The sequence below is a fragment of the Acartia tonsa genome, chromosome 14 (genome assembly GCF_053477335.1).
Source record: "Acartia tonsa isolate MP-2025a chromosome 14, ASM5347733v1, whole genome shotgun sequence".
In the NCBI taxonomy this organism is placed as follows: Eukaryota; Metazoa; Arthropoda; class Copepoda; order Calanoida; family Acartiidae; genus Acartia; species Acartia tonsa.
In genome coordinates this window covers 8,781,155-8,794,550 of record NC_137273.1, presented here as the reverse complement: position 1 = coordinate 8,794,550, position 13,396 = coordinate 8,781,155, and the positions used below count along the sequence as shown (strand labels likewise).

The following is a 13,396-nucleotide window of genomic DNA, read 5'->3' as shown; positions in this document are numbered from 1 at the left end:
TTATTTCTATTTATTTCTTTAGTATTATAACCAGGGAGGGCGGGGAAATTGGACTGTAGATGACACTAGTACCCAAAGTTTTATTACCACTTTATCTCATCCATTTCATTGAAATTTTGGGTATCTGTATTGACTTTGATTGGTTGGTTTCTTAATAGTCGTGTCAAAAGTTTTCAAACAATAATTTTAATCCAGAGAAGGGTTTCTTTAGATTATTATCACTGGAGATGTACATTTATCAATTTATCGTCCATTGTCTTATCCCTTCAGATCCCTCAGTAAAACACGTTTCCAATTAAGTTCTAATAAGCCAATATGTATAAACAAGGATGACAACATTCATAAATATTTTTTCATACGTTAAAACTTAGTTTAGTTTTATAATCACTAGAATATTGCTATATCGGTAGGTAATGTGTCCGCGACGGCCTGTATTATTTTATCTTTAGACGATGATTCCTGTGATGTCATAAAAATGAGTGATTCTCCAACTCTTTTTAGGGGTTTTCTTTCCCACTTCTCCCCTAATCTCCATCTTTTTTATGACGTCACAGGAATCAAAAGTGGTGCAGATTGGGCTTCGTCTATCTTTAAATCAATTAAATAGTCAACATAAATTAATTGTAATTGCATTTGGTTAGCATCAGATTCAGTACGTCAAACCCTAGTTATAAAGTAGCAGCGCATAAAAAAGTATAGAACACACAGCATCATAATAAAGACATTAAAAATGGCATCTACTGCTGCTATATCAAGTAAACTAGCGGCTGCGCCCCTAGTATCTAGGGGCTCTATATTTGAAGGGCAGAAAATAGCTTAAAACCATACCAAGACTTATTTATAAAAATAAAATATCCTTAAACCATCTCAGGGCTTATACTAAGCTTCCCTCTAAAGGAGAACCATATCAGTTCAGTGGTTAGCGAGATCCTTCGCTACAAACAAAAAAGCTTAGTACTTTATATTATAGGAGGATATGCCTAAATATGCCCATAAACAGGCGAAACACGACTTTCATCGTTGCTTGTCTAAAGGGTTGGTACGTAATGTTAGGTATAGAGTAGCTGCGAGCAATAAAACCTAATAAGGCGCCCCGCTGGGATATAATTAACTTTCTATTATATTAGAAAAAATTAATCTTTTTAATAACATCCTTATAAGCTAAAAAATGTTTTTGTTTTTTATCTATAAGCAAAGCGACTCTATTTGAGTCTATCTGTCAGTCTGTAAGTTTATGATATTGGTTAAAGGGGAATTGTATGTTTTTGGATGCTTTTGAAAGATATCTGATGTGAGGGGAGAAAGTCGCTCAAAAAAAATTCTGACGTCATAAAAATGTGGAATGCGGAGAGAAGGAGTGGGAAAGAAACCCCCTAAAAAAGAGATTGATAATCCCTCATTTTTATGACGTCACATGCTGATTTCTGAGCGACTTCCTCCCCTCACATCACGATGTTAGTTTTATAGGAGGAATTATTTTCCCCTAACCAAAGAAAACATAATAACAAATAGAATACTATTTAGAAATCTTAAATATATTTTTCAATATTTGATGTTCAATGCAGATTGTTCATTGTGGTCTTCATAATTTTATTTTAATAAATAATTATAAAATTGCACTGCTACGTTTATTAGGTATATTATACCTTATTATCATATTAGAAATTATCACCAATACAATATCTTATGAAAATTATGTTTCTAAAATGGTATATAATAAATAAGTTTTGAAAAATGAGTTTTATTGGAATTTTCATTAATAGCTATAATGAAAATTTTCGGATAAAAGTTTAATGTCTTTTCATTAAATCGTAATGGCTTTAATTTGAGCATTTTCTAAATCTTTAAAAAAATTAGAAGTAACGTAGATACTCTTTAACTATGGTATGTCTGTAGTTCTATTGACAATATATTCCTTGTATAAAACGGATTTTAAAATTAAATTAGCTATCTGAATAAAAACTCAAATATTCGGCGATTAATACATTTACTATATTTATACAAAAAAATGGAATTAAACCTATAATTATTAATTTTCCGAAAATAATAAATCTGTTCACTGGTTGGAGTGATCTTAGGACAAATAAAAATATTACTACTTTTCAATAATTAATTATTCGGTTGGATATAACAATTTTCAAGTATGGCTTTTAAACCGATTAATAACCGCTGAATTAAAACCGGTTCTCAGCTATACTAAAAATATCATGTATAACATCGTAAAATTGACATTTTTCTACGAATATTAAAATAATACCAGTTTTGTTAGCCCGAACCTTCGGCCTTTCGTGGTTAATAAAACTGGTTTTAATCTTATACATAATTTCTTTATTTTAATACCCGCGGAAAGCTGTCTATAATACGATAAATAACTAATCATCTAATTATCCTATCCCTGGTAGTTACCTGAATAATTTGGTGGAGGGTTGTTAACGATAGAACTGTGAGACAAAGGAAGTGAGAGGAAGTGAACCTTCACAGACTTAGTATAATACTACAGAACAGATTATACATTCATAATATACTAACACACGGTTGCCAGATTTAACTTTCTTTTAAATTTTTTTTTTAAAATTAAGAATGTCAATGGATGTATACTTTTTTTTATAGAATATGAAGATCTGATGTAAGACAGTAAGATCCATGTAATAATAAATCCTTTAAAATAAATAATGTGTTATACTTCTCAGGGAAGTATGACATAGCATAAAATCATTTTCAATTTGAGAAAAATCAACTCTAGCGACAGAAAAGCCGGATCATGAAAAAAACCGAAGTAACGGATTTCGTCATATTTTCACAGTAGCCCTTCTCCTATTTATAACCCCTGCGGAGGGCTCTAACCCTCGGGGGCCCTATTTCCTAACCCTGCGGGGCAATCAAACACTTACCTAATCTAACCTAACTTAAAATAACCTATCAAAAGCTACTGGGAAAATACAAAGAAACCCATTACTTTGTTTTCTTTCCATGAACCTTACTTTTGACTTATCCCTCCCTCCAAAAGGAGCATTTAATCTATGTAAAATTGTGGCAACCCTGTTCTATGAAATACTACGAAATTTTACTACGCAGAAAGTGAGAGAAGGGCGGGGGAAATTTTTTTGGGAGGTGAAATGCTCTAATCATTAAAAGAGAAGGGTAGCACCTAAGAGGAAGGAAAGGGGGGACATACACTTCGTTGGTTTTAAAACTTTTTGAAAGTTACGGTGGCCTTGCATTATAACACAACTTTTGCATTACATATATTCAGGAAGGGAGGGGACAATGGATTGAAAGTTATATTGGTACAGAAAGTTTTAAAGGCACTATCTCCTATTCGTTTGACTTAAAAACTATATTTTCCTTGTTGATTAAAATTATCAGTGCCTAAACTTTTCAACCAACAATTATACTAGCAGAATGTACATCCCCCCTCAAACCCTTCCCTGAAAACAACGATATGATTTTTAGCCGTTTGTAGGTCTTTCTATTTAAATAGATATGTATCTCGTATTTTTTGTCTTGAGAATGGGGTTAGCTGCAAATTTCACGGTTTTCTGCGCACACCGAAAATTAAAGCGGCCGGCTTCCTCCATCCACAGGCTAAACCGACGGACGCACCTTAATTTTTTGTTTTAAGGAAGAGGGCGGGGGTGGGGGAGGTTAATATATACATACATTTGTGTTGGAGGGGGGGATGTTGTAAGGGGGGGGAGGATTTGTCATAATGACGCCCCCAGACTTTTAAATTTCTATCCTAACATACTTACACACATACACACACACACTCATACACACAAACATATATATATTTATATATGCACAGAAAGATATGCTATTTAAACGGATTTTTCATCTTCCTATTTAATGAATTGAAATTTTTAAAGCATTACACCAAAACAAAACTTTTTCACGAAAACCCACAATTAAAATATCATCCTGTAAATTACCGATAGTTTAACTTTTTAAAAGCAAAGCTTTTCTATGATTAGGTCCATTCCGTCCAAAGTCCGTCCAGAATGGTTAGCTCTTTTAATTTATTTAGACATGTTAGAATTGTACTTTCGATTTAAAACTATAAGAAGCGTAGAAAATCTATAACTGTTACCATAATGTCCGAACGTCCACTTAAAACATGTTAATTTTTAAGAAACACAATTTTCTGTGTGATATGATTATCCTACCAATCTGTTATTTAGAATACTGATTCCTATTACTACAAGGTAGAATGTTATAAGCGAAGAATCATCAAAATCCTAAAAATGTAAGTATGTCCTTAAAAAATTTCCTTTATTTAAGCAGTTTACTTGCAATTTTGTTTCGACTTATACATTTATATTCTGCTCATTCAGTTCTAACACTTTTCAAGCTATAATGTTCGTTTATTCTTCCATTTTTGAGCTTTGATTTTATGGATGTTGTCATCCTTATTTTCATATTTGTTGTTAATTTTTGAAAATCTAACATAACAACCTTGCCAATCCGTTTCAGACGACTTTTATACAGAAGTAAACATGATAGCCTAAGCTCAGTATTGCTTCGCCTTTTAAAAGCAACCGCCCTTTTCTTTGTTTATCTGAAAAGCAACGCCGCAAAAAGCAGTTGGAATTTAAGAAAAATAAAGACTAGTGGTCATGGCTTTTCTACTTTCAACGTATAAAAACCAAGGTAGGGAGGGGGGGGGGGGATACTGTCTTTTCTTATTTCTATGGTCCTATTCCTTTTCCTTTCCTAGCATAGTTTCTACTCATAAGTTGTTGAACAAAATAGCAAAAGAAAAAATTCTTAAGCTACATTTTACTAGCAGCTACGCCCTTAGAGGCCTGTAGGGGTTCTCGATGGTATATGGTGGGTGGGGGTTCGGGGGACGACCCTTAACTTTATATTTTAGTTTTAAAAGAAAAAAAATGTAAGTGATATTTTTCTAGGGGCGATTTAAAATGGAAGGGTGAATCCTCGCTCCAAATAGTCATAAACCTTCTCTTGACCTTTCGATGCAAACACTCAGAAGATATCCTTTTACTTTAGTATATTAATAGTAAATATCTAACCATCTATCCATTTACATTATATCTATCCATCTATTTGCAAATCTATTCATCCCTCTACATATCCATAACAAAAACATATTTTTATGAATCTTTTTTTATTGTAAGAATGTAAAAACATATAATTTTGTCTCTTATAGAAGAATGGTTTTGAAATAAAAGGAAGATTCTTCTTTTACTTTAACGGAAATGAGGGTAGGGAGGGGGGGGGGTTGTATATGTAGAAGGTAAGAAATAACTTCCGCAATATTATTTTTTAGCATCTAACAAATACTATTTTTCCCTTATTTTTTTCTCTTTCTTTTTATCAACAAAACTACTCTACAATTTGCTTTGTCTGTCAGACTGTCAGTTCTTATTGATATGGGGGAAATGTGATTTCTTGGTTACTAAATAAGATATACAGCTGAAGATTCTTAGTTTTTAAATTATTATTTTTTGGTTGTCTGTCGTTTATGCTTCAAAACACGGAAATAACCATTTGTAAAAGGTTTTCCGATTTTCTTTGAATTTTATGCATATATGTATATTATTATAGATATATTTTTATTTTTATTGGCAACTTTTCTATGTATATTATCATCCTTGTCTCTTTGCTATTTAACACTCTCAATATTTTGCCTATCTTTTAAACAGCTTCGCTATTGTAAGACATAATCATCCTTATTTTTTTTGCTTTATTGTATTTTTGCGAATATTAAACACTGCGAGTGTGATTATATGCGGAAGTAAATTCACACCTTAGTTGAAAGGTATATATTAAAAGGAGAATTGGTGATTTATTAGGGAACATTTAGACAAATTCCAAATCAAAATCCCTCATTTTACTACCGGAAGATTAAAAATATATTATTGTTTTATTTTTGTTTTTTTACACCTTTGAATGTTGTCATCCTTGTTATTTTTAGGTTTGTTACTTAGGAAAAAGACTAGGAATATAAAATAAATAGTGAAATAATGGGAGGAGGGGGATGAGGTAGTTAGACCTTTAGCGGTATAAGTTAATTCATCCAAACTTTCCCTATATTTTGACGGTTAAGTGAACTTTGCAGTCTGGAAAATTAAGTTCGGGTTCGGGTTTAGGACTCTTCTTAAAATGCACTTACCTTTCATTACTTTCCAACTTTTTAAGAAAAGGTTTCGTGATTGTGATGTGTATATAAATTTGAAAGGTTTCGTGATAATATATCCCTATTTAAAAGTAATAGGATCTGTGTCTGTCCGACCGTATCGGTCTGAAATGATATTGTTCTCCTTTGCAGAGTAGCTTATAATAGTTCCTGGGAAGGTTTATAAATATTTTGGCACCCAAACAAAATTCAGTTAAAATAAGATTTTGAGCCAACGAATTGGTACCTGTGTGATTTACAGTTAAATGTCCACTACTTCCTACTATCATCAAAACCCTTTATATTAATCAATCAATCTTCTTATATTTTTGTTACAAATTATTGAGTAGCTATTTATAAAGTTTTTTAATCTATATTTTTATCTTTCTTCTTTAATAACAATTTATGATTTTTTTTTTTTTTATATATCTTTTAATATTTAGGTTATACAATTGTGCAATATGTTATAATATCAAAATAAAAGAAAGAAATGCACCCTAAAAGAAACTAATATTAAATTATTACATAATCTATCAAACAAAAGGCTTATAAATAATTAGATTTGTTACACAGTCATTCATTTGTTGGTTTAAAAATGAACTTTTATTGAATCTTAATTTGGTAGATCAAAATAGTAGTGTCAAACCTTTTCCACCAATAATTGGAGGTGTATATCAATTTATCGAACATTGTCCTATCCTTTAAGATCCCAAAAAGAAATCATAGTAGAGAAGAAAATTTTAGATTAGAAATAAAATAAAATATGAAAAAGTTAAGTGATCAAATCGGATTGTTACTTTTGAAATGATATTGTAATATATAATCAATCAAGTAGATAACTATTATCATTATTGTATTTTTTCTGCATTTTTCAGGCACAATTTGTAAATTAAATTGTTATTTTTTGAAATATTGTTGTTTAATTGTATATGATTAATTGATGTAAAAATATTTGGATGTTGCACCAGATTTTCATTAACTCTAATAAAGCGAAACTTACAGCTGGCTAAAATAACGATACTCCCCATCCACCCCTTTTACACCATACCTTTCCCTTCTTCTGGATGAACGAACTGACCAGTAAATGAGTTCCATGTTAGTAACTTAAATTAACGACAACTTTTACAGTGCCATAATATCCACGTATATTTTAGATCCATAGGGATAATGCACCTCAGAAAATATATATTCGCTGTAAATATTGCTCATATACATAAGTGGTTGGATGTGCGTTTGTATGTTTGTCAAATAAGATCTCGTATGTATTTGTATATAAGTAATCGTACTTTCTTTGATACTTATCTCTAATATGCTTAGTATTTATTCAAAGAAGAAAAAAATGTTTGAAAAATTTTGACAAAATCTACGAAAATATTTTGGTAAAATCTTCCAATTATTTGAAAATTGTTCAGTGTTAAAACATGGCTTTGCAAGATAACTCTCCCGACTTGGAATCAAAATATTTTGTTCTTCCAGATGGATCCACAAAAGAGTTAACCAGCGATATATTTGAAGGAAAATATGTTGTGATTGTTGTCTTCTATGCAGCATTTCATGATATATCTACTGAAGAGCTGATATACTTTGATAAGGCCATTGACGAAGTTGACGAGAATACAGAAATAATTGGTATGTGTAGAGAATCTACTTTTGCTATTGTTGACTGGATGAATACTATTGGTTATAACTTTCAAAAGTAAGTTTTAAAGATAAAATTTAATTTTCATTTAAATTTTAAAATGATTTTTAAAAGCCCCACTGTTCTTAAACTTATGGTTTTTTAAATAGAATTTTACCGGCTTTCCACGGATATTTTAATGAAAAATATTAAGATTAAAACCAGGTTTATTATAGCACTTATCCTTATCTTTTAAAATTAAATTATATATATGATCTGTAGATATCTTAACTGTTTTTTTTTTCAACGATTAACTAGTTGTTCCCGCACTGGTCAATTGTCACTTGTCAATTATTTAAATAGCGTATAACAAGCAATAAAAATGACGTCATACAATACACATGTCCAATTATAGGCTAGTATACATTGTAATTGACCAATGGTAAATTGTTTGCTGGCATATCATTGGTCATTTATGTTGTATGACGTCATTTATATTGGACACTATACCCTGTTTCTTATTTTCTTACAATTTATTTTGTTTATTTTTTTAGCATCAAAATTATCTCTGACCTGAGGGTGGACGGAATGGTTGGAAAGTTTGGAGCCAATGGAAACAAGGGCTATCCAAATCCCTTTACCGCCATAATAGATCCCCTCCATAAAATCCGACACATCTGCGAACACACTCCTCATATCGGAAGAAGTATCAGAGAAACATTGAGAATCCTGACAAGTCTGCAGGAAGTTGATTACCACTCTGGCGGACGCCTGGCTCCAGCTAATTACATACCTGGAGAGGATTGGTACATTAAAAATACAAAGATGGGAGTTAATTCTTATTACAAGGATGAACAGTATTATCTACAAAGGTTTAAAACAGAAGAGAAAGAGCAAAAGCGAGCAGAGTTTCAAGAAACATCCACATACACACCTAGACAATCCGTTACTGGTTCCACGGAAGCATCTGTTTATAAAACAGCTACAGGTTCTCGCAGTGTATCTGGAAAGGGTTCAATTGCTTCTTCCAAGGCAAAAAGTATTTCTGATGTGGAATCTCAACACACCTTGATAACACAGTTAACTGGAATGGCGTCTAAAATGTTTTCTGGTGACAAAAGAAGTCTCAACAACAAATTTGGAAATTAATAGAGTACATAATTTTTATAAATTGTATATTCATGTAATAGAATTGATTTAGATTTAATGACATCAATCAAATAAATCTCAAAAAATGTGCAAATCTCAACAAAATTTAAAGCTAGTCTATTACATTAAGTCTGCTAGTTAAAATAAAATCTATTCTTTGAAAGAATAAGTAAAAAAATATATGTTTGTACTATAAAGTCACGCAACCTTTCATTCCAAATAATCGTAATGAGTAAGACAAAATTCAAAATTACACTTTCTTTACATTCTTAATATTAAACGTTTTTAGTCATAATACATATATCATCTAGGCCCAAACAACGTTAAGATGGCCCCTAATAAATGAAATTTATTTTCAATAACGAAACATACACACAGACATACAGAAACACCTATAGAGAAACTTTGCTACTGACAAATTTAATATTATTTGTTGAGATGTGAAATTAAGATGAAACAGTAAACTTCAAAGATAGGATATAAAGGATGAAATTTATATTTTCGTTTTAACTTTTCTAATTTAATTTCTAATTATAATTTGATATTTGTATGTTAGAAGAAATATTTATGAAGAGGCAGAGAGTAGTTATTTCTCGCATAGTATCATAAACAGCTTTCCGCGGATATAAATAAATAAATATATATTTATATATTTGTAGAAAACTGGGTATTATACGATAATTTTTCAGTATTGCTGAGAACCAGTTCTAATCCAACGGATATTAATCGGTTTCGAAGCGGTATGTGAAGTAATTATTACATTGACCTGAAACATGGTGATTACAATGTCGATATGGAAAAATATTATACAGTTAGGGAGTTGAATCCATTTTTATAGAAGCAGAAACATAATCTATGATTATGGTTTGGACCCTCTAAAACTGTAATCTACCCTTCCACTTTTCCCTCTCTTGGTGAAGATATCTTCAACGCCGATATGATTTTTGAAATGTAAGATTCCACTTTCAATAGAGGCGAAACTGAAATCATACATTCATGTTTACATATCAGCGTATTCATAAATATTGATTTCCTTATTTATATCAACATAATAGTAATGTATCATTCTACTTTCAATAGAGACAAAACTGGAATGATACATTCTAGATAACATATCATATATTTAAAGCGACATAGTAGAAATGGTACATATTAGTTAGTTTTTATTTTTTTATTTTTATTAGTTTGAAGTTTTTAAGAAAAAAAGGACCTAAAAAAAGGTTGCTAACACTTAACAAGCAGGCCCATTTCCGGACCTTAATCATTCAACGCTCCCCCCCCCCCCCATATCATCTCGGCTCCTATTAGAGTTAGATGGCAAAAAAATTGTGCATGTTCCCTGTTAAATTCTATTTTGCATTCTATTTTGTACTTCAGTTTGAATTTTCATTGGTTTGAAATAAATGCACATTTAAAATAGTCTTTGCCTAAGAAAAGATAAATATACCATGCATGATTTTATTTTATAGTATTTTTTTAAAATAAACAAAACATCTTTTATATACGCTCTTTGTATGTTTAGTTTATTTAATTAAGAATATACAATAATGTTTTAATTATATATAAAATCTATCCTTTTTTCACAATTGACATAATTTAAAAATAGTATGGTACATTTCTATTATGTCGATGTTAAAACAGTAATGGAAGATTACAGAAACATAGATATGAAAAATGTAAACCATGATTCCAGTTTCGCCTCTATTGAAAGTGGAATCTTACATTTCAAAAATCGTATCGGCGTTGAAGATATCTTCACCAAGAGAGGCAAAAGTGGAATCTTATATTTCAAAAATCGTATCGGCGTTGAAGATATCTTCACCAAGAGAGGGGAAAGTGGAAGGGTAGATTACAGTTTTAGAGGGTCCAAACCATAATCATAGATTATGTTTCTGCTTCTATAAAAATGGATTCAACTCCCTAACTGTTATAGGCAAAGAAATTCTTCATATTTCTACGACACAAAAGAAAATTTTTATATTTAGCATTTTGAACTTCAATATTAGGAACTGAATTATTTCCAGTATGGCTTCGAAACCTATTAGTTTCCGCTGGATTAGAATCGGTTCTCATCCATACCGAAAAATCATGTATAGCATCGTATCACAGACAATTTTCCACGAATATTAAAATTAAAATTATAAAATTGATACCAGTTTTGTTACCCTGTGCTCTCGGCCCGTCGAGGTTGGTCTTTATCTTATAATTTTTCATTTAAATATCCGCGGAAAGTTGTTTAAACTAAGAACCGATAAATAACTATTCTTGTTTGTGATTGGCTATTTTAACCTGGCCGCGTCATAACTAAAGACGTTATAATAGTTCCTGCTGCACTGCAGGTGCGTGACGTAGATAGTAAGCACTAGGAGAACCTTAGCCCAAAGTAGGCGCTACTTATTAACATGCACAGCTATGACTTCAATATAAAGTCGTGCGATCAAAATGTTTATTTTCTTCATGGCGTTTTACCGTATAATCATGCACATCAACAAGCAAGATTGTTCATTTTATTATCCACAGAATATTGTCTATAACACGATGCGATCTATCGTTAGTTTGTACCATTACAGAAAAAAGTTCAGAAAAGTAAACTTTCAAGAATGCTTCACTCCTCAAGATGTTGCCCCTCTTATATTTCTTTTTTGTTGCATAGAACAAGATTTTGCATTCAATATACAAAGTGATATACAAACTCTGTTAGCCCTGGATGCATTTTGTTGACAGACATTTATATAATAAAGTAACAGGATGTCTATCTTTCTGTCTGTCTGTTTGTACTGAAGAACCACGCTATCCGCTGAACCTATGCGGTTTTGGGAAGGATTGAAAAAAAATATTTAAAATTTGTGGGGGGGAGGGGGGGTTCAACTTCCACCTTCCACCTCATTTGTCCCTAAAGGGCACTAGGGACGTATCCTCTAGTAAAAACAAAAAAAATGACGACACGGCTACAGTCTTATGTTGATATAACACCAACACCAGCATCAACATTTAACACGGGAGTGATGGGTGGTTTAAAAGGAAACTCCACTATTAAAAATTACCGCCGAACCGATATGGTTCTCCTTTACATGTTGCTTCTTATAGGTCCTGGGAAGGTTTGAAACAATTTAACTATAGTTACTAGGGCACACCAAAAAAAATTACCAAATAAAATTTTTAAGAGACGCTGATCTTAAGATAGAAAGATTTCTCAACTTAGATATTTAAAAAAAAAACATTGTAAGTGCTGCTAGAGGCCTCTAGGGGCGTAGCTGCTAGTTTAAATCAAAGGCTGTAATAAGATAACATTTTAAATATAATATAATCTAGAAATATGTATAATTCAAAAAAGTTTTTGCATAATATTTTTGTCATTTCTAAACGAATCATCTCTATAATGCAAAATGTCAGTATGTATGTCTGTCCATCAATTTAAGATTAAGATTTTTAAGATTATTTGTTCTGTAAATAAAGCTACAAAAGATATTATATATAAAGGTTTCATATTTTCTATCAGTTATCATCTAATTATCTTTTTTATGACCACTGAATATTTGCAATATAATAATCTTGTTTGATAATCTTTGTTTATCAAACCATGATTTTCTTGTGCTTTAAAACTTGTCAAATTACAATCTGGCTAGAATAATAATTAAATCATTAAATTGAAAAAATATCTGAAGCACTGGGTGTCTATTAAAGGTAAAGGGCTAGCTAGAGAGAATAAAAGAGGGAGGGGGGATGGGGGGGGGGGTTGGAGGTAGAAGAGAAAATGCATTTATAGATTTTATATAAATTCTGAAAAAAAAGTATCTTTTGTTGAAAAAATATCAATTAGCAATCTTATGATGTCATGAAGTAAAAGGACGTGTTTGCTGTTTGTCTATCTTTAATTATTGTGATTGCATTATATCCTTTAATAAAAGTAACAGGATATCTATGAGTCTTGTGTATGTCTGTCTGTATGTACGAAAGGATTACTAACAACTATATGGTTTACCTTTCCAAGGAACCCTTATAATTTTTCTTTTAGAAAATTATAATGTAAAGTTAAGGGTCGACTCCCCCTACCTCCTTCCCTCGACTGTCCCTAGAGGGCTACATAAGCGTAGCCTATATTCTCTCATATAGACCAATATGATTCTTCTTTACAATGAACAATCTCATAGGTCCTGAAAGCATGTGTATAACTATATTATGAGTGGGTACCTTCAGTCATCCCAATAGAATAGCCAAAAAATACCATCCAAACTACTTTTTAAATTAAATTTTTCTTTTTAAACCTATAAAGTAAAGTAAAGGGTTGACTCCTAAGAAGTTTTTCTTTTCTTGTATATTTAACTGTACTTAATTTTTAAGTTTTATATTGCTAGACAAAAATCATCCTTATAAATTTATAAAAAAGTCGTATATTAGATTATAATGCTGCTGTGACAGATGGGTGAAATCCTGGTAAACAAACAGAAGCATCATATCATTGGACAATATTAGAACTTCAGGACAAAGGT

General features: G+C 31.3%; 3 protein-coding genes across 3 annotated transcripts in view; 2 read left to right on the top strand and 1 right to left on the bottom strand.

Annotated features, from left to right (window-relative positions):
- The window catches only part of LOC145306626 (caveolin-1-like), a 62,373-nt gene extending 59,847 nt beyond the window's left edge, over positions 1–2,526 (bottom strand). The window contains exon 1 of the mRNA XM_080148854.1: positions 2,407–2,526. The gene's annotated coding sequence lies outside the window, so the exon portion shown is untranslated. The remainder of the gene's footprint in view (positions 1–2,406) is intronic.
- Positions 1–13,396, top strand: part of LOC145306408 (uncharacterized) — a 458,128-nt gene that overhangs the window by 78,005 nt on the left and 366,727 nt on the right. The gene's annotated exons all lie outside the window — the stretch shown is intronic.
- On the top strand, positions 7,485–9,029 carry LOC145305294 (peroxiredoxin-1-like). Its single transcript, XM_080146902.1, has 2 exons — positions 7,485–7,835; positions 8,312–9,029. Exons 1-2 carry the CDS (start codon positions 7,561–7,563, stop codon positions 8,904–8,906), a joined length of 870 nt encoding a protein of 289 aa, XP_080003028.1. The 5' UTR covers positions 7,485–7,560; the 3' UTR covers positions 8,907–9,029.